This window comes from Carassius carassius, chromosome 48 (assembly GCF_963082965.1).
Source record: "Carassius carassius chromosome 48, fCarCar2.1, whole genome shotgun sequence".
NCBI lineage: Eukaryota > Metazoa > Chordata > Actinopteri > Cypriniformes > Cyprinidae > Carassius > Carassius carassius.
The window spans coordinates 7,882,102-7,904,055 of NC_081802.1; the positions used below are offsets into that span (position 1 = coordinate 7,882,102).

General features: G+C 35.9%; 1 protein-coding gene across 2 annotated transcripts; it reads left to right on the forward strand.

Moving 5' to 3' along the window:
• Positions 1-140: 140 nt before the first annotated feature.
• Positions 141-21,841, forward strand: LOC132131937 (roquin-1-like). 2 transcript variants are annotated; one of them, XM_059544120.1, is made up of 20 exons: positions 141-296; positions 3,956-4,386; positions 6,552-6,672; positions 7,785-8,024; positions 8,107-8,282; positions 8,669-8,869; positions 9,286-9,418; positions 9,531-9,649; positions 10,442-10,554; positions 10,634-10,921; positions 11,810-12,012; positions 12,094-12,419; positions 12,504-12,665; positions 14,019-14,156; positions 14,801-15,017; positions 15,107-15,191; positions 15,279-15,381; positions 16,018-16,149; positions 16,427-16,518; positions 16,721-21,841. In XM_059544120.1, the coding sequence occupies exons 2-20, from the start codon at positions 4,156-4,158 to the stop codon at positions 16,842-16,844; spliced, it is 3,204 nt and encodes a 1,067-aa protein (XP_059400103.1). In that variant the 5' UTR covers positions 141-296; positions 3,956-4,155; the 3' UTR covers positions 16,845-21,841. The 2 variants fall into 2 exon arrangements, with proteins under 2 accessions (XP_059400103.1, XP_059400104.1); XM_059544121.1 differs by having other exon boundaries at positions 14,804-15,017.
• The last annotated feature ends 113 nt before the right edge of the window (positions 21,842-21,954 follow it).

A 21,954-nucleotide genomic window follows, 5' to 3' on the forward strand; every position in this document is an offset into this window, starting at 1 on the left:
CACTCTGCCAACAAAAATAAAGAGGCTTATAGGTAATGGTATGAGTTTTAAAACCTACTACACTGTTTGTGTGTGTTTAAACAGCATTTTGGACATCACTAATGCTGTGTAAGTAAGGTTGGAGACATTTCTCCATGTAGGACACGATCTTGATGGGTGGATGCTCTCTGGTTGCGCAATCCTGGGCTTGTCTCTCTTGAGCTCTGAGACCCAGACAGTCAGTCCAAAGAAACGTTCATTAGAGCAGCAGGCGAAATTCGCCTTTCTTCTGTGAAGATTGAGCTGAACCAAATATTGTGAGTACATGTTGCACTGCTTATATAATGTAGGGTTATTGTCCTTTAGATTTAGTTTCTTTTATATAAACAGCGTATATAGAGGCTAAAATAACATGTAAAAATGTAAATAGCTTAGGAGTACTTCAGAATTTTTTTCAGAAACCTTTACAACGCTTAAATTGACGGTTCTGCAAGTAAGTATCGTTAAAAGTGTGCGTAATTCGTTTGAAACGCCTAAAAATATTAGCGTTGTAAGCGTTACTTAAGATGCATCAACCGGCGTAGCATAAATGCTAACGCTCACGAGGACGTTATTCAATAAAGAATACATTTTATTATCGGTAAGTGTTAAATTTGTATGTTTTTAAAGTGTTTCAGTTAGCAAAATATTATTACAAACAGCAAGGGGTTCGCGGTAGAACCGTTTTAACTTAACAAACGACGTTTAGCCGAGCGCTACAAGCTTTGTTTTGTTAGCACAACGGCTAACGTTAGCTTTTTAATATTCAAATTTCAAATCGGTTTAAACGGTCCAAATGCGCATTTATATTAGTTCACATTTTATATGCCTTCATAATGTTTATATGAAGAAAACAACTTCTGGTACTAGGTGAGGATTTGTGGTGTTTATTTTTGTTTTTATTTCTTTTACTCTAGAAATGGCTATTAGTTACGTTGCTAGTTGACTAGCGTAACAGTTTGACAATCTGAGCATTTACACAATTAATGTTTCTTCATCATCGTGTGGCATTTGACTAGATAAACGAGTATGTATGAAGTATTATATATATAATTACGCTTTAAAGCGAGTGTTTTATTATTTCAGCCATACCCAGGTCTAGTCAAAGGGCTTTGTCTCTTTCTTTCTTTCCTGTCCTAAAGGGCTTGTTCGTTTTATGCAAACAGTTTACACAGAAATAGGATTTTCTCAAGAAATCTTCGACTAAGAATTTCTCGGGGACTCATCTGATGATAATGCATTTGATTTGCTTCATTTGGCTGCTAAATCCGATCGGAATGTGATGATGCACATGTGTTTATTGTCCATTTCTTGGCACAGATTAAATAGGATGTCGTTTAAATATTGTTAAATCACGCTGAGTTGTGTAATTAAACGCTTGATAATTAAAGGATGCTTAAAAATCTCTGTTAACCTGCTTTAGGGGGTTTCCAATGGGCAAAGGGCAAGAGATAAGTCTCAGCATGCTTTGAACAGTGGTAATTTTTTCCATGACTGTTCTGGCATCTAAAAAAAAAATCCTCTTTTTGAACCAAAAAAGTGAATGTCAGGCATGTAAATGACCTTTATTATACACATTAAATACAGTCACCTTTAAATTAGTCACATGTAGTTGACAAACAGGTCATAATTACACTGCATCAATTCTTTGTATGGAGATGCTAGGAAATACACTTTGACAATACTGTATTTCCTGGTGAGTGTGTTTACACACACGCACACACGCTTAAAATATTTAAATATTCATTTTTAAAATATACACATATTTGGTATTTTAAATGGTTTTTTTTATGTTTTAAAATTTTATATATAATTTTTATTTATATTAAGTTTTTTTTTAACATTTTAAAAATAAAAAAAATGTAAATGAAATGAAAATGACTTATTTTATATATATATATATATATATATATATTTTTTTTAATCTAAAATACTTGTATAGAGGGAGTTCTATTTATAGTTATCCCACACCACAGAGCTTTCCCTTTTGTGGATCGCCCACACAACTTAATTATAGTTCTGAGAAATTCTGGTACCAGTGAAACAATTTGTGACATAGAAAGAAAACGTGGGCGTGTCCATGTAAAAGGTGCTTTTGTTAGCTGCCACAAGAGGAAGTACCTTAGTTGCATGGGTGGCTGCTGAACATAATATTTTTTTTTATGGGTGCAGTTCTGACACTTGCACATGACTTACACAGAAAGAAACTAAACCTGCATCCCTGATTGAGTGAAGATCTAAATGGTTTTCAGCATTGCTTATATGACACATTCAGAAAGGAAACAGGTGTTTCGGAACTAGTATCTTTATGATTTAGTTTTCGGCTTCCTTTTGTCACTGAAGCATGAATGTGTAACTCCCGTGCATGTGATGGAAACTGCTCTTTGTTATGGCTCATGTTTCTGTTCTCTACCGGTCAGAATTCCTGCCTTCTTGCTCCTGAAAACACGTAGATTTTTTTTTGTCAGATGAGTCAGAGGTCAGGACTCGTAACCTCATTTGAGTCGAAATACTTCCTTGTTATGTCTCCCATTGGAGCGGCTGAAGGAATCGTGCTTTACTCGTGATTAGTCATTTGAAATCCCCTTGGTTGTGTGTTGTGGAGGTGTTGTTTTGGTTATATAATGGCTATTTCAGGCAGCTTTAGGGTACAGTACGCAGACTGCGTTGTAATAAATGAGTCAGGTTATTGCTGCTGATCTGAACTTTCCAGCCAGGACTGAATGTTGAGAGCTCATGTTGTCAGGCTGAGGCCAAACGGTTTAACTGAATGCTATAGGGAACAGAAACACTCTGGATCCCTCACATCAAAGTTACCCCATCTTTGAACTTTTGCCATCTGGCCGACGCCTCAGAGCTGCAAATACCAGGACAGTCAGCCACAAGAACCGTTTCTTCCCCCAGGCAATCTACCTCATGAACAGTTAAATGTTCCCCACTTATGCAATATAAATGTGCAATATCCTTATATTTATTTGTTACCCCTCCATCCTAGTACATCCCTGCATCTTACTCAATCCTATTCCATTATCATTTATAGCACAATTGTTTATAGACTTATTTATTTGCCTAAATAATTTTTTTTTTTTTTTTTGTCATCTGTGTGTTGTTGTCTCTGTTTACTGGAAGCTTATGTCACTAAAACAAATTCCTTGTATGCGCACACATACTTGGCAATAAAGCTCTTTCTGATTCTGATTAAATGTGGTGTTATCCAAAGGATCCTGCTTGAAGGTTTATTTTTCAAGTATGAAAAGTATTTTATGTTTTCTGGAATTTGATTAAAAAATCAATTTTCATTACAGAAGTTGTGTGTTATAATTATTGGGCCTTATTTATGACATTGGTGGGACAAACTTTGGTGAAACCATTTTTAATAAATTACATCTTTATTAAGACATTATTTTCATCACATCAACGTATAGGAAAAGATTGATGAATTGTTTTATTTGAGATAATTTTTTAGTTTTTACTCTCATCTCTTTCATTGTGTTTAGGGTTTTCTTTCTTTTTTTAAGTGTATTTATTTATTTAGCTTTTTATGTGTTAATGAGAGTTTAAATGGCAGCATTTTCATGTTTAATGAAAGGCAGGCTATCAAATTAAAACCTTTTTGTTATTCTGTATGAAAATAAAAACTCAAATCAATTTGTCTATTTTTATTTTATTAAGTTTAAGTAATAAAATTAAAAACATCATTAGTTAAAACTTTTTTTTTTTTTTTTATGTTTTTAACAATAACAAAATTGTTCTGTTTCATAAATGAGGCTCAATTTAGCTGCATTGCATTTTTAATGTTTTATTTGAAAAGGGCCAAGACATTATTAAAAAGAATTGTGTAATTTATGGCTGAACAAGATAATTTGGCATATTGGGATTTACTGTAAAATCTTGATGTGAGTGATCATTTGTGTTTTTTTCTTTTTTTGTCTTTCAGGTTATGTTTTTCACACTATGTGCTGAACGCCCACAATGCCAGGAAATTAAGAGGTGTGATCTTTGGAAGAGCTTTATTGGTTCCAGTGGAACCTTTAGGACTTACTGTGTTATCGTTTTACGCGAAACGCACATAGACACACATGCAGCAATAAGAGAAAATCTTGGGGACCAGTGAATCACAGACCGCGCTTCGCTACAATGCCAGTGCAAGCCCCGCAATGGACCGAATTTCTGTTGTGTCCCATTTGCACTCAAACCTTCGAGGAGAGCCACCGCAAGCCCATCAGCCTGGGCTGTGGCCACACTGTGTGCAAAATGTGCCTGAACAAACTGCACCGCAAGGCCTGCCCGTTCGACCAGACCACCATCAGCACGGACATCGAGCAGCTGCCGGTCAACACGGCGCTGTTGCAGCTCGTCAGTGGACAGGTGAGTCTAAACGTGTGGTCAGGTCTGCTGTCAATAGAGTAGCTAGATGTATGAAGTAAAGCTCATAAGGAAGTCAGTTACCAAGCAGCTGTTTATCTGTCTGGCCAACTTAAACATGAGCGAAATCGGCACAGAAAATGTTCTCTATAAAGGCCGATCTCATAAACTGATCTCAAGCTGACGATGTGATATTTAGGGTAATTTCACAAACAGTGAATCTCCGCGTGCTCTCTCTTTCCCTTTCAAAATGAGCAAATGGCTTCAAATTAGCACATCGCGTCTGCACGCTGCACAGTTGACACAGGAATTCTCACTTGCACAATCGAGGCAGTGTCGCTAAAAGATAATTAGCATTTCTTGTAAGTGTTTAAACCATACAGCACTTATAAGTTGAACTGAATAAATACAGCTAGATAAAACAAAAACCGTGTCCGTCTTCATTTTAGGCTGCAAAACAACAAAATGTGATTAAAGCGGGGTGATTATTTACTAAACCCACTGTTTAAAGCACAGTTTACAAAGAAGTCTTTTTTTTAAACTAACCAGGTTTCGATTAGTCAGTGTGGCGAATTTGCATGATCAACTGTGAAAAATCTGCATTTGGTCTTAACACGAAACTCCAAGTTGAGTGTGTTCCTATTGAAACTACTGGATTTCACCTATTTTCTTTAACAAAACATTATTTTAGCAACCGTGAATGTGAGCGCACTCTTATATGATGGCCCAGTGCACATCGGTTCATTCTGTACCGAACACATTTATTTTTATTGACTTCTCTTATATGGATGATGAAGTTGTGGCCTCTACCGTAGCCTCAGTCTAAATAAGGATAAGGAAGTAAAACTACTGTGGTTCCTTGTAACTCAAACAAAACACACTTTATTTCCTTTTCAAATGACCTTGATAACAATCAGAACGTGAGGCAAACAGCCAAAAAGGGCAGACTGCAGTGATCGTGCAGACAACACAGCAGTTTAGAAGGAGCCGAGCGTGTTTATTACAGTGTTTACTGCATCCGCTTGTTTCTGAATCAAGAGGACGAGCTGGACATCTCACGGGGAGAGGTGGAGTTCAGGTTTCTGAAGATCAGCTTGCGATCGTTCCGGTCTGGTTGGATTTCAGGCCTGATGTGACACAGAAGCGTGTGACTGCATGACAGGAAGGTTACGCTGCTTCCACACTCACACAGCCAGTGGAGAACCAGGAAGTTGAATCAATACCAGCCAGTCATTGCAAGCATTGACTGTAAAAATACTTATTTATTCTGCACATGCGGTGATAGGTATGACTGTCGCAACTATTACATAATCGTCTAGTCACGATTAATTCAGATGACCACAGTCATAGTGCGCTGCATTTAAATATAGCGATTAATCAAATCCAAAAATGCCACGGTTTCACATTTTGCTAAATTGCAGCTAGTGTGGGTCAATGCAGGTTTACAGGAAAAGCGAATGAGGTAAAGATAACCATGTTAAACATGCATGATGAACTGCTCGTTTAAAATGATCTACATTCAGAAATTCAAATGTCTTTATTCACGCATGAGTGACCAGCTCTAAAATGAAACCAAAAAAAGAAATGAGTGCAGAAATGTATTACTATTGGAAAATAACTTCCTACTAATATATTATTCAGTTGGGATGGATTCTAAAAGAATAGTGTGAATGTAAAGCAGACTTGGCAATCACAAAGTGGACCAAAAGGAGAAATATTTTAAATAAGTTCTTCATATTTTAATATTTAGTCCAGTGCAATAGTTGTTCATTTTAAAATATCTTTACTGATCAATGTTTTTTTTCTAAAAAAAAAAAACAACCCTACACATTTAAACAGTGGTGTGTCTGAAGGATTAATCATATTATTAAAAAATCCGAAAGCAGTTATACTCATTATTTATATGACCGTGAATCGGCCAAACCTCAGTCATGACAGTCAAAATAAAAGGGACCTTTTGTGGCAAGAACTGTCGTTCCTCTCTGTTTTTGAATCACATGTTGTTTTGAGAGTTTTTGCTCAGTCTGTGGGTGTGAACATGTTGTACGTGTAGAGGAATGCTGACAGCCCCATCAGATGACCTATTATGTGAAGAATGCCATCAAAGCCCTGTAGATGAGAACTATCTTTAGTATGGTGACAGACAAATGTTGTGTGTTCTCCTGCAGGTACCCAAACCTCCCCCCGTCACTTTACTGACAGCTGCAGAGGACGTGAAGCACTATGAGGAGTCTCGCACATGTGTGGAGGACCTGGCCCTCTATCTCAAACCCCTGAGCAACACCAGAGGTCCCTGCCATTTCACATCACCCTATTTGTTCATTCATTCATTCAGTACAAGTTAGCATATGCTTTTTAAAAAGTGATTCGTCCTAAATGTCAACAAATGCATTTAATTTGAAATGAAGATTTGTCATTTTTATTTGTTCTTGTTTTTGTTTTTGTTTTGGACACCTAACAATTCACCATATTTATCATCCTTAGCATATGCTTTTTTTTAGCATATGGTTTAACATGGTTTTTAATAGGGCTGGGTAAAACAAATATCAATTTCTTGATTTTTTTAATGAATAATCAATATCAATTCATAATTCCCAAGAGTCTAGCCTGTCAGATAATGAATGAAACATTGTAGCGCGCCTCCAATTCCAATAAATTCCAATATGCTTTGTTATTTGTTACTTTTGATATGAAACAAAGTGTCAGATTTCAAATCCTGTGCGTTTTATTCAAATATTCAAATTTTAAATGCTGTTTTGGAGCTATTTAACGTGGAGTGACAGATCGCTCTAGCGCCTCAGAACTGATCATCTCCGCTTGAAATAAACATGAATGAACATCCGTAGGTATGTTAAAAGAACGAGTAGGCTTCAACTTACGGAAATCCGTATTCTTTCTCATGTTATCGCTCAATCATTGTTTCAAACATGGGAAGACGACAAAAGCTTGTAAGCAATGTGTTACTTAATGTCACATTTACCAAAAAATTGATTGTTCTTCAATATTTAGTTTGTTTGAATAAATCCCATCAAGTTTTTTTGACAGTCTCCATTTGAATGTTTTTTTTTTTAAAACGAATTGCGAACTGAAATATGATGCAATTGAAAGTTAAAGTTATTATTATCTTAATATTAGAAAAACTCTGAGTATGTTGTAAGTATATTTTAATCAGCAAAGTTCAACCTTCCACATTATTGACTCTGAGGTATATTAGTTTAGAAAATGTACAATGTCCTTTACCTGAAATATATCCAAAATAATCGATATGAAATCGAATCGAACTGTGAAATTTGTGTCAAAACCCAGCCCTAGTTTTTAAGTGTTTCATCATCCTTTATGATAACCAGTAATACGTGAAAAGCATAGTAACATTTGTTTTTTGTTGGTGTTGATGCGTGCAGGTGCAGGGCTGAATGGTGCTGCTCAGAGCGTTCTCAGCAGACCCATGCAGAGGAAGCTGGTGACTCTGGTGCACTGCCAGCTGGTGGAGGAGGAGGGCCGCATCCGGGCCATGCGGGCGGCCCGCTCTCTGGGTGAACGTACTGTCACTGAGCTCATCCTCCAGCACCAGAACCCCCAGCAGCTCTCCTCCAACCTGTGGGCCGCCGTCAGAGCCAGAGGCTGCCAGTTTCTCGGCCCTGGTAAGATTTTACCACCATAACATGATAGCAGGCTGATAAAATCATTTGGGGACACTAACAAAAATTGGGTTTCACCCAACAGCTATGCAGGAAGAAGCATTGAAGCTGGTCCTGCTCGCTCTGGAAGACGGTTCGGCCCTCTCACGGAAGGTTCTGGTCCTGTTTGTGGTCCAGAGACTCGAACCACGGTTTCCTCAGGCCTCAAAAACCAGCATAGGACACGTGGTGCAGCTCCTTTACAGGGCCTCCTGCTTTAAGGTGCCTTAACTTTTCCTCTTTTCCTTTACAATATTAATGCTTCTCATTGCTACAGATTTAATAAAAAAATAAAATGTATCGTATATAGTGTCATATAAATAAAAATGTTTAATGGAAGTATACAATTTAAATACTAAATACTAAATAAAAAAATATATTTAATTTCTATTTATATTAAAGTAGTAAACATTTGATTTCATGTCAGCCGATTTAAAAATGTTTAGATTTCAAATATATTCAAGATCTTTTTTAGATTGAAAATATTTTAAAACCTATACAGTATCAATAATAAATATTTATAAAAAATGTTTTATGTTTCATAAATGTTTATTTATGTTTTATTTATTTAGATGAAATATATAACATTTTATTTGTTTTAATCTCAGGTGACCAAGCGTGATGAGGATTCCTCCTTGATGCAGCTGAAGGAGGAGTTTCGATCGTACGAGGCTCTTCGGAGGGAACACGACTCTCAGATCGTTCAGATCGCGATGGAGGGTGGACTGCGGATCGCCCCGGACCAATGGTCATCTCTTCTGTACGGCGACCAGTCGCACAAATCCCACATGCAGTCCATCATAGACAAGGTATGATGAAGATGTGGATTATAAGAAGTAAAAATGGCTTTTTGTTGAAAAAATGGTTTAAAAAGTGCCTTTTAGGTAATAATTACACCTTAAATTTTCCAAACATATCCTATTCAGATTGTTTCATGGGAAGTATTTTAAGATTTCACTAGGTGGTGCTGTAATGTTTTTTCTAAGGCAGGTCTGCAAAAAAAAAAAGAGAGCGAGAGAGAGAGAAAAAAATAAACAAATATATATATATATATATATATATATATAGTATGGCCAAGTGTTGTGTGTTTAAATTCTCCAGTAACACCCCTCCCTGTGTAGAGGACGCATTTAGGGTGTAGCGAACGTCACATCGTGCATGAAAACATGTTGATTTTGTCTGCTGGTATGTGAAGTATGTGGTTATGTGGCTTTGTGTGTTTCAGTTGCAGACACCAGCATCCTTTGCTCAGAGTGTGCAGGAACTCACCATCGCCCTTCAGAGAACGGGAGATCCAGCCAATCTCAACCGCCTCAGACCCCATCTGGAGCTGCTGGCTGACATCGACCCCAGCCCAGGTTCGACAGCCTGCTCCATTCACACATTTGTCCATACAGCCATTCACAACAACATAAATGAGTGAATGTTCACACCTGTTTTTTTTTTTTTTTTTTTTTTTTGTACTGACAGATGCCCCTGCGCCCACATGGGAGCAGCTAGCCAAAGGGCTGGAAGCAGTGCGGACCGTCGTTCATGGCCTGGTAGATTTCATCCAGAACCACAGCAAGAAAGGAGGGGATCAGCAGCAGGTCGGGAACCAGATGGCTGACAAAAGATTATTGTTTAAATATTTAATAGTTATAAATAATTCATTGAAATTTTATTAAAATAGTGTCAAAATAGTCTTGGGGATTATTATCAGTATTTAGAAAGAATAATGAAATGCTTTATTCATTTATGTATCAATTTATTTTAAATATTAGCAGCAGCAGCACTTTTATTTTTGTATTTTTTTAATGTCAGTATTTTTTTTTTTTTTATAAAAAATGTTTATACATGTTATTTTAGTGTTATTTTATGCTATTGTAGTATTTAATAATATTATATTTTAGCTTTTATACTTTCAGAAAGTTAATGTTTTTTTTTTTTTTCTGTTTAGCTTTAATTTATTAACATTAATATATGTAGAAATGAGATGCCCAGCAACAGGTCGGTTGTGATTTCTTCCATATCACAAACGTTTCAATATTTTAATAATTAATTGTAAAACAATAATAATAAAATTAACCAAAATATTCTCATGATTTGTGACCAGTTTTTTTATTTATTTGCTAATTATCTATACATCAGGTATATTTTAATGTTTATATACTATTATAGTATTTGTTAATATTTGGAATTAGCTTTTATTTTTTTCAGTTCAAACTGTGTGTTATCATTTCTATTTTTATTCATGTGTGTATATATATATATATATATACATACACACACACACACACAGAGAGGATGTTTACACATATGTATAGCATCTTTTTTATTTATCAGGTCATTCAAATAACTTGCACAGAAATTAGTAAGCATATCTCACTTCCTGTCCACAGCCACCACAGCACAGCAAATATAAGACCTACATGTGTCGGGACATGAAACAAAAAGGCGGCTGTCCTCGTGGGGCAAGTTGCACCTTCGCTCACTCTCAGGAAGAGCTTGAAAAGTAAGCAGAACTTTTAAGTACATTAAGTAAAGCATAATAAGTATTCGTATCAGCTTCACCACCTTTTCTCTGACAACAGATACCGTAAGATGAATAAACGTTTGGGAATGAGGCGACAGCTCAGCCAGTCCCTGACCCAGCTGAATGAGATGGACTTCGGCATCGGTCTGTTGCCTGATGAAGGGCTGTCGATGGAGGGACTCCCACGCAAACCCTCCTCCATCACTAACGCCATCCTAGCAACAGGACCTGAATCCACTTTTGCCCACCTGGTTTCCAGAGGCTCAGACCCATCATATGACCCCACACACAAACCGGAGAAGATGAATTCTGGGAGCCTCAGCGCGCCTGGCTCACCTCCAGAGTCGTAAGTTTATATGTTTATTAGCTGGGTGGGGGGGAATAAATCATATACTAGCATATGGGATTTCAAACCTTTTAACATCACATATTGCCAAATGAGAAGATTCTCTTGGCAAGAATCCCTTTTGTAAAGTATAATGTATATTTTAATTTATTAAGAGCTATGTTAAAAATATCAACTATAAAATATTTGTATTATTATTAAGAAACTGTTATTTTTACAAAATGAATAGATCTAAATAAATTTTATATTATTTATATAATATTATAGTGGTTTTATTTATTTTATATATATATATATATATATATATATATATATAATTTAATTTTTATTTTTTAGGATTCATTTTAGTATAGCTTTTAGTAATTTTATGTGCTTTTATCATTTTTATTTGTTTTTTTTTATATTTATAATTAGCTTTATTCCATTTCAAGTTTAGTTATTTTGTGTGCCCTTATCATTTTTAATTGGATCATTTTTTTTAACGAAATCATAAAATGATTAAATACTAAAATTCAGCTTCATTTCAATAAACCAAACTCAATAGTTTTAGTCAACAATAACGACACTGCTAGGGCTGGGCGATATATCTAATGATATGATCATGCACATTTAGTCAGTAAATCTGGTTCCTTGATTAGCGCTAAATCGCCATTACCTGCTTTCAAATGGAGCGGCATTTAATAGACAGAGCTGCAGATCACTGACAAGCTACGCAACATCGCATTTATTATCTATATATCTATGTATAGCTAAACATTATCCAACCTACAACATGGCTTCTTGCAAAATAAATAAATGGACATGAAATGTTAATTTGAGTCAAAATAGTTTCATTTTTAAAAAGCTAGACTGCAGAGTGATCATGTACTTTTATCTCTTGATTCTCAGATTGGAATCCATCCCAAAGCCAGGGATGCTCATAAATTCCCACTCCAGGGTGGACGGTGATGGCACAGTCGGACAGAAGCACATGTCTGCGGTGCCTAGAGTTCCTCGCATGTATTCACCACACCACTCTGACCTGTATTACTCTGAGACACGAGGCCCTCTGCCACCCTCCGCTCAATATGAATCTTCCCAGTACCCTGCAGGTAACAAAACACTTATTATTTTTTGAACAAACACATAACGTTTTGCACTTCTAAAAATGTTAATTTCCCTCATTTCAACAGGTAATCCTTATCCTTACCACCACGTGCACCCACGCTACACCCGTCACCCCGCTCAAGATCCATGCATGCCACCATATCCGGATTCCTATTCCAGTTCCTACACCTCGGAGCGCCAATGCGCCAACCCAAGCTCCCATTACGGCTACCCTTCACACCACGATGGCCGTCGCCACTCAGCCTACTCCCATCCCCAAACATACCCCCCTCGGGAGGAACTGGTCCGTAGGAGTCCGGACGTTCCCCCACCGCTACCACCCCAAAATGCTTCGTACCTGCCAGAACAAGACGGTTATAGCCACTCCAGTCAGATCAGGAATTACCCAAGGGTAAGATCCATTACCTGTAACATTTGAATTGGATGGATCTTATTCCAAACCTAAAGAAAGCATAACCTAATACTGTGTTCACAGAATGCCTACACGCGATCCCAGCCTTCCCTAGACTACCTGCACCGTCGAAGACAGGAGATCATGGCCCAGCTGGAGGATAGAAAGGTTGTTTCCCCATCATCCTTTAGCTCCTCACACTCGCACGACCCCAACTGCCCTCAGGACATGAGGGGACAGAGCCATGTAAGCCAGAAAAACTATATTTCATAGAAATAATAATAAAAATACTAAGCACAATGTAGAAGGGCTGCATGTTTAGTAAGGGATAATGTACATCCAGCCAGTTGTTATCGCAGAATAAGGATCTCGTATTACCCTGAAGGGGGTTATTCAGTGATAACAACTGGCTGGATGTACATTAACTCTCTTATTACTTGCCACATAAGTAAATAAATAGACACAAAATATTGATTTGAGTTGAAATATTTGGATTCACATCAGTTGCGAGCAAGCAGCAAGTTCAAACTAGACAGACATTTAAGGGATACGGTGCACTCAAACCCCTTATTATTACACAATATTTCACCACATAAATAATTAAGGTGATAAAAGACATTGATTTAAGACGGAAAAACTTTAAAATCTTAGCAGTTTGTTAGTTATCTTATAGTCCATTACAGTGTACGAAACAATCTTCGTGAAATGGCAGCAGCTGCATTTGTATGAAATGAGAGAGTGAAGTCGCGATACCAGGATGACATCATAATTATACACATAATACTGAATTGAGTTGAACCAAACGCAAAGCTTCCACTAAGAAAAACTGTTCCTAGCAAGAGTACGGCGCCGACTGCTGTTACCCGGATGAGCCGGTGTCATCAGCTTTTACTGGTTGTTATTGAGGGATAACATACCTCAGAATGTCGCGACTGACCAATCAGAATCAAGTATTCCACAGAACAGTGTAATAAATCTAAAACAATTGTTTAATGTGTGAAAATGAAATGAAAATTAGTTTTGTAATTTAAAATGATGAATAAAGAATGAATGATTTAATAATAGTAATAATAATAGTATAACTGGTACCGTAAAACTATTATTATTATATTTATCTGAAATCTATTTTAGTAAAACTATATCCCTTTTAACTATTTTTATTTATATACTGTTATACGTGTTAGTATTGTAATTTTAAAAACAGTAGAAATAATAATGAAATACTTATTTTTAGTAAAATTATAGTAATTTCTTATTTAATTTTTTTATTTAATAGTTATTATTATTATTATTATTTTATATTCATATTTATATTGTAATGTCATTTTAAGAAAATAAAATATTTCAAATTTTTTCTAATATAATAATAATGTCATTATTATCGTTGTTGTTGTGTAAAATATATATTTATATTGAAATATAATCACAAAATGTTGGGACAATTTGTGCAGTCCTACAGACCTGGGAAACTGGAGTTACAAAAAAAAATACAAAATTGTTTCTTATCAGAAAAATTTGTATTAGATTTTTTTTCCCCAAATCAAGCAGTCCTATTAGGTAGTGTTTGGTAATTAATTGCCATATCCGTGTGGTTCGCAGTACATGGAAGAGAACTCCCATGGTTTAGGACACTTCCGGGAAGCAGACTACACCAGCTCATATTCACCTTGGTCATGTGACCCCTTCGGTCCCTACATTGGTGGCAAGGATATAAAATCCAAAGAGGGCATGGACACAGTAAGTTTTGCATGTTTATCGAGACATAAGGGATCCTCAAGCAGTTGTATTTTTAACAAAAACATGGCCAAAGGTATACACTGAAGGAGGAACCTGATCTAGATTTAGAGACCAGAACGTTAAAGAAATGTAGTTTTTCTTTTTCTTTTCTTTTTTTTACGCAGAACTTCCTAGCAAACACATAGCATACACTGGCAACCAACTATAGCACCTTAGCATTATATTTAAGAATTTTCTGTGGGCAAAAATTGCATTTAAAACTTTTTTTATTCGAATTCATTAAAGCTGAAAGGCTTCACATTGCAAGGGGATTCTGTCCCGTTTCCCCCAAACATTCAGATCTGTGCTGTTTTCAGTGACACTTCCATTACAAAAGGTTACAGATGTTTATTCTGTCTAGTTTGTACAAATACTGTTGACAAACCAAAGGCCATATATGTGTATATATATATATATATATATATATATATATGTGTATATATATATATATATATATATATATATATATATATATATATATATATATATATATATATATATATATATATATATATATATATATATATATATATATATATATATTAGTATGCTGAATAATTAGCATATTCATATAGGATTTTTGAGCTAATTGTAACCATCCCTAGCAGCAAAATTTAGACAAAAGCAAAAGTCTGAGAGCACACGGCTTGGAGCTTCAACGCAGAGCGGCAGACGTCAAAGACGACGACCCCATCATTCCCTTTGGCTCTCTGCCGACCGTGTCTCGTTTTGGAGCCATCTCACGCACGTCTAAACCGGGCTACCCGCCAAACAGTCCCATGCCACCCATGCCAAACTCTGCCAAACACATCACTTCTGCTGGTAAACTCCTCCTGCTTTCTCTCAGCATTGCTAATGGGGCGACATGATTATTTCAGAGTTTTTGAATGGCCTTTGTCTTCTCTTTTAAGCTGACTACACCTATGCGAATCACGGCGGGTGGAGTGGTGACTCTTACCAGCCGAACCAAAAGTCTCATGGGCACTTCAGCGAGCGGTATGTCACCCAACCCCACCCTTTAAAAGCAAGCACTTGGTTTCAGTATAGTTTTCTTCTTTTTCTAATTTTCCACTTATCCCGCAGGTCCAGTTTATCCCCTGCCCTGCAGGCGCGGGAGCAATTGAGGATGGAGCTACAGCAGGTCGACCTGCAAATCAGCCAGCAGACGCAGAGTCGCGGCCTGGAGGTGAGACCGTGTTCACTGGATGTGTCATTCATTTTAAATGCCTGTTCACACCTGCTTCGATCCTACTAAACAAAACCTACGTATCAAATATTTACTATATACAAATTTCACTTGAAATGAACAATATAATACATATTAAAATATATAAATTCTATAAATGAAAATATAAATATATTTTTTTTATTATTATTATAAAAACACATTATGTATAGTTTATATTGAAGTTTTTTATATATATATTATTTCTTCTATATTGGATACAACTAAATGACACCAAATATTTTAAATATTTACTAAAGTGTATATATGAAATTATTTTTATATACTGTATATTTTGTATATTGTATTTATGTACAGAATATTTTAGAATAGTTGTATATTTTAATATAATTATATAAAAAATATATACAGCAATTTAAATAAAGTGTGTGTATAATACACATAATAAATAAATAATTTAAAATTGTATTAAGGTTTATTATATATAAAATCTTAATTTTTATATATACACATTATATTTCATATAAATTATTGGTAGTAGTATTGTTATAAGATTATAATGTAAAGAATAAAGGTTCTAATTCTAATGTCTGTTGTTGTTTTAATGATTCAGCTTCTCACTCTCTCTTTTGGCAGAACCCAAGCTCAGTCATGTCTCAGCCGTCTCGAGCGGACTGGTCCTCAGGGAATGTGTCCAGTGAACAGCTGAGTCTCGAGCTGCACCAGGTGGAGAGAGATATCATCATGAGGACACATGAGATGGCCAGGGTAAGCGAGAAATGCAATTTATAGAGCTTTTATTAATTATTCATTATTAATATATTCTATTTCCAGTGAATAATTAATGCGACCGTGGCCATTTCTGAGCAGAAAATCCATTTTTAAGCAAGGTCATATGTAAAAGTATTGTTCTTTTTTTGTTTACACTCCACTGGCATTGTGTAGTGTAATTTCAGTAGCTTTTATATTTCTGTTCACTAAAGGAAGTGTTAAAAGTCATGTGATATACATCGCTGTGCTTAAGCATGAATTATTTTGCCTTCAGGAGAACCATGATGGCAAGTACAAGCGGGTCTCAGTCGAAAATGGACAAGATGAACACACTCTACAGCGAGATGAGCATCCACTCACTCTTAGGTGAAATATAACAGTGAATCTTAATAAAACAGGTTTTAAATCAAAAGAAAACCCAGTAACATTTCAGCTGTGGGCTAAGGGCTATTAATTTAAAGTCAGGATTTGCTTTCAGAAGTACATGGTTTAGATCGACTGGAAGAAATTCAAATACAATATGTGTCCATCACAGTTGTTCTCATCGCCTTTCGCTCTTTGGTTTTAGTGAGGGCTCAAACGGCTCCATCGGCATGTCCTTGCTGACCAACAAGACGTCATCTCTCAGTTTGTCCTCTGAACAGGTGGCCAGCAGCCCTGATCTGCCCAAGAACGGAGTCGCCCACTCCTAGTCGGCTCTTTCTACCTCAGATTCCCCTTCCTCAACCACCACCCCTCTCTTATGCCAGGTTAAACCCTCTAGAGCAGGTTGCTCCATCATCGCTGTATGATACATGCCATTCATTCACTTAAATCTGAGCGTTTAGCTTCCTCGCTGAGCCTCAAACACTCGTCAGGCAAATATGGTTGGAGTTTGGGTGGGATTCACTGTGCATGTGCCTCAACAGACTTGCACAATCATGCCCTGATTTAGTTTCTTTTTACAGCAGTATCTGCTGTCATGCATTTTCTCCGTTTTTTGTTCACTTTCTTTTCTTCATTGGCGTGTAAATCGGTGAATGTGAAAAACATAAGATGATTTCACTTACGCTGTTTAACTATCATTAATCCACTTTCTTGGGTTTCAGAATTGCATTTTTATCATAATGTGCTACGTTTTCTGTAGTTAAACTCTTGTTTGTGCTTGGTCTGGCGTTTACACTTGTGTCAGGGTTTACAGAGTTTAATATCTTTTTTTTTTTTTTTTTTTACTGTAGGCTTGCTGCATATTCAACCAATGGAAACCATTTTTTTTTATCATGGCGGTCAAAACTATGTATCGTGTTTCATACATTAGGCTTCATTTAGGCTTTTACAGTGTGATTGCTGAGATGCACATTATTGCGTGTTATAGAAATTCTCATAAACCTAAATGTTCACGGTTTCGACCTCAACTGCGCTCAAGCCAACAAACCCAAAAGCCTTTTCCAGTCTTAATAGGGCACTTGTATTGTTTTCAGTGCTGCCTGTGGGATTTCGATTGAACCGCCTATAATCATCATCATCTTAAGTTGTAATGTCCTCAGGGATGCATTAATTGGCCTCTATATTTTGTGGATGGAATAGAAATAACAATCCAGGTCACACTGTTTTTTTTCATAGTAGGTATTGTTATATTTTTCCATCCTGAGGATGGAAAGAAAGCTGCTATGGTAAAGCATAAAGATGCATTTTGTTGTAAGAATGCGTATATACTGCTCTTCACTTTGTCAGTGAAATTATGATCTTCAGATCAAGCCACGTTTTTTTATATATATGTGGAGTTTTTCATCCTGAAATATGTGCTGTATATTCAAAGCAAATAGCATGACTTTGATCCAGTTGTAGCCACTTCAAGACTCTCCTTCATTCTCTGTTTCGTCTTTGAAGTTTGAAGAACGTTGTTTTGATGGGCCGGTTCAATCGAATTCCCCTTCAGGCTGAGCTCAAGTGTGTATATCACAGTTATCCTCAAATTAATTCGAATATTGATGGGGGATTAACTAAGTTCCAATACTTCACTTGACTGTCAAGTGTCTTGCAGGAGACTGTTTGGACTTGAAAAGCTTGGACTCCTTACCTTGTAAAGGAATAATTCACCCAAAAATACAAAAAATGCTGAAAATGGGTGCCTTCAGAAGTAGAGCAGCTGATAAAAACATCACAATAATCCACAAGTAATCCACATGACTCTAGTCCATCAATTAATGTCTGGTGAAGTGAAAAGCTGCATCTTTGTAATAAATAAATCCATCTTTAAGATGTTTTTAACTAAAATGCCAGTCCAGATATTGCTTTCCTTAGTGAAAAAAATCATGTTGTTTGAACCAGAAGAGAAATATGCACAGATCAAGCACCTTTTATAATTGAAAACAGTGTAAAACGGATATGGATTTTGATGGGCGAGGACAAAAAAGGATGCACCTTTCCACTGGACGAAGTGTTATTATGGAGGGCCAGAAGCAATGGTTTAAATTATTAACTGGAGTTATGTGGATTACTTAAAAATTATTGTGATGCTTTACTCTCAGTGACGGCACCCATTCACTGCAGAAGATAAATTAGAAAATTTCTCCAAATCTGTTCTGATGAAAATCAAATTAATTTACTTCTTGGATGGCCTGAAGATGAGTAAAACCTCACACAATTTAAATTTTTAGATGAACCATTCCTTTAAGAGAGTTAAACCACTAATCATGAATACTTCATATTTCACATTATTCGGAATTGGTTTTGTTTAGGTTTGAGTTTGTAGTTATCAATCCCAGTGATCTTTAGAGTCCCACCACTAGCCAGTTCTCCGATGTTGTTGGGAATAAAAGTACAACTTTTTTGAATCTGCAGACGTTTTTCACATTTTCTGTGCAGATTTTGGATGAAAATATGAAAGCATTATCAAGCTAGCCAAAATAAACAAGTGAAGACGCAATATGTGGATAATGTGCTCACAGATTCTGCACAGACCTTGGCAACTGATACATTTGCCTTAACATTAAAGTACACAACATCATATTTCCGTCAGCTATTCAGTGATCAGTAACGTATTCGGCTCATCAAAACACTTGCACTGTACATCTCAAAATTGCATTTTTCATGTTGTTGCTTCCTTGGTGGTGAGATCTCATCACCTATGAAAGTCACCCCTCAATGATTTAGTTTTAAGTTGGAGGTTAGTTTATCTGTTTTTTTGTTTTTTTTTCCTGCTAGCATATAATGGTCTCTTGAGACATCCTACCGCAACCTTAAAAGCACCTATTTTGGTGGAATTTCTCTTAAGTTGGAGTTGATTTCTATTGTTTTTATTTTGGTTATTATTGTCACTTTGGTCTGAGCTCAACATTTGAGCAATCGTCAAGATTGGATATTGCAACTTCGTTTAGGTAACCACTGTGATGCACAGTGTAGACTTTAACAATAGCACGAATTTACCCAAAATTGGTTCGAAAGAAACAGAGAAAGCTTTTTGTTGTTGTTGGTTTAAAGCCACTAAATGGATAACAATTTCAGAAAGGCGAACTCTTGTAGGAATTTTTAGGATCTAGAATAAGTCCTAGGTCCACTTGGGTAACATCATCTTTATTTTTTGTTTTAATGGAAGACCTCTGTCTTTATCTCAGGGTTGATTTTAGTGTATTTGTGTGTAAACATGTTTTTTTTTCAGGACTGCAATTGTCGCTTAACCAGTTTCAAGACTTGAAGACTTCAAGGTGTGCCTTTTTGCAGATCTGCTGTTATTCACGCGTTGGGTATTTAGATGTAGCCAATACCATCTCTATTTATAATATTCAACTCCTCTCAGTCTTCAAAGTCAACATTTATATTAAATGATCTCTTCAAATCTGCAGGCTTTTAGACCGCCAAACGGATTACTTGCCTATCCTTTCTGAGATAAAGGAATTTATTGCCAGGTCATTTGTTTTTGTAGCCACTTTGTGCGTTTCATGCAATTGAACTCGATTATTTAAGCATGTTTCATGGTGTGATGGTGGTCTTTTGATGTTAGGTTCCTTTTGAAAAGTCTAAATTGGAACAGGAAAACAAGGACAGTCTGTGTATTTTGTCATAGTTTGATATCGCTATTTAGAGAGGAAAGTATCCAGGCTTATTTTCATATTTAATGACTTTGTTGGAGATCTGATGATACAGATAAACAAATCAAGGTTTACTGCTCTCATAAAGGCATTAATACATTCCTCAACAGTTCCTTTGTACTTAACCGAAATTGGTTTTCAATGTTTCCTTGAACGAAACGCAGATTGTATAAACCTTTGCAGAAGGGCTCAATTTATTTCTGGTTTTGAAAGTATGTATTCGAAGTCAGCCAATTCAAAAACCAACTGTTTTAAACTATTGTTGCAAAGCAACATTTCCATGATCACCCATGAGCCAATGGGAATCACTGTTCATTTGAAAAGGGAACCAAAATGTTTACCCAGGTGAATCTCATGAAACTTGTTAAAGAAACGGTCATATTTCACCACAAGTATGTGTATAAATACATCTCATGGAATAAGGCCCATTTTTGGAACCTTTATGTTTTTGCATTGTGAAAATTATTTTCATAACATTAAGCACAGAATAATACTTTATTGTAATGCATAATATTTGAGAATTAAATATTTTTTTTCTGCATTGTGGTAATGACATTTTGGAGGGGAAAATTGGTTAAAATGTTTCAATGCAAAAAAAAAATCGTATTGGTCCTATTTTAATGAAATTATTTATATTTCTTTTTCATTAGGTTCATCCACCCAATGCTGACGACTTAAAAAAAAATAGTATTTATGATCACTGTCTAATGAACAGTCTCGTGCTTCCTCGCTGGAACTCATTTTATTGTGATTGTTGACTACGTTCAGGATTGGTTTTGAATTATGAATGTAGTACTAATTAGTGTCAGATGTCATAAAATGAGAAGATAGGAAAGATTGAAATCTGAATTTTGACACTTGGTGCCTGAAATACCCAAGACTGTAGTTTGTTTTCCCACACAGATAAATGATTAACGGTACATATTGTTCCCTGGCCTTGAGGGGAAAGTATATGCTGTGCACATACACACATAGTAGATTTATGAGAAGTCATAAAGCTACTTGAAAACATAAGGGTTGTGCACAAGTACAGGCTTTAGTGTTTTAGCTTATAGCTGTAGGATGTAGTTTGAAATGAATGATTGTGTGTTTGTGTTCAAGTGTGTCCAAAGAGAGTGCCGTCCATCTCATTTCTGTATGTTTGTTCCCACTGTAACTCATTGCTTGCACTCATGTATTGACTTTTTCATGAGATGGGGTGTTGCATTGTGGTCTTTTCATCATGATTTCTAACATCAGGATATATAATTGGTTTTGATGATTACTCCCATGCTATCTCATGATAGACTGCTTAAATTAAGGTACGCTTTAACTTCAACCTGAATAAAAAAATAAATGTTTGTATATTATACTCCAATAAGGAATGTTTAGAAAATTTCTCCAATGTGGATGTAGTTGTAATACCTTTTTTCACTTTGTACAAGAATTCACTGTGTGAAATTTTGGATTGCATTTTTGTATAATACAATTGCTTTTCTTCTTTGAGAGGGCAGGGGGTATTACTAACTGGATTTTTGAATTAGATATTGAAAAACTTGAAAATATTATTTAATAAGAAATGTATTTTATGTGCAGCAGTGATTCTGGCATGGATTATGATAAAATGATATTGTAAACCATTTTCCTCTCTGGTCTTTTGTACAAATGCATGCACTTTTATGCAACAACCATTAACATTGAACAAAACACTGAACAAAATAATCTTTAATAACAATAACTGATAACAAACAAA

What these genes read in the sequence shown, in the direction of transcription:
- LOC132131937 (XM_059544120.1), top strand. Translation starts at nt 4,156, where the DNA reads ATGCCAGTGCAAGCCCCGCAATGGACCGAATTTCTGTTGTGTCCCATT. An exon ending in TGCAGTCCATCATAGACAAG is followed by an intron (nt 8,870 to 9,285) that starts GTATGATGAAGA and finishes TGTGTGTTTCAG; the next exon opens with TTGCAGACACCAGCATCCTT. An exon ending in CGCAGAGTCGCGGCCTGGAG is followed by an intron (nt 15,382 to 16,017) that starts GTGAGACCGTGT and finishes CTCTTTTGGCAG; the next exon opens with AACCCAAGCTCAGTCATGTC.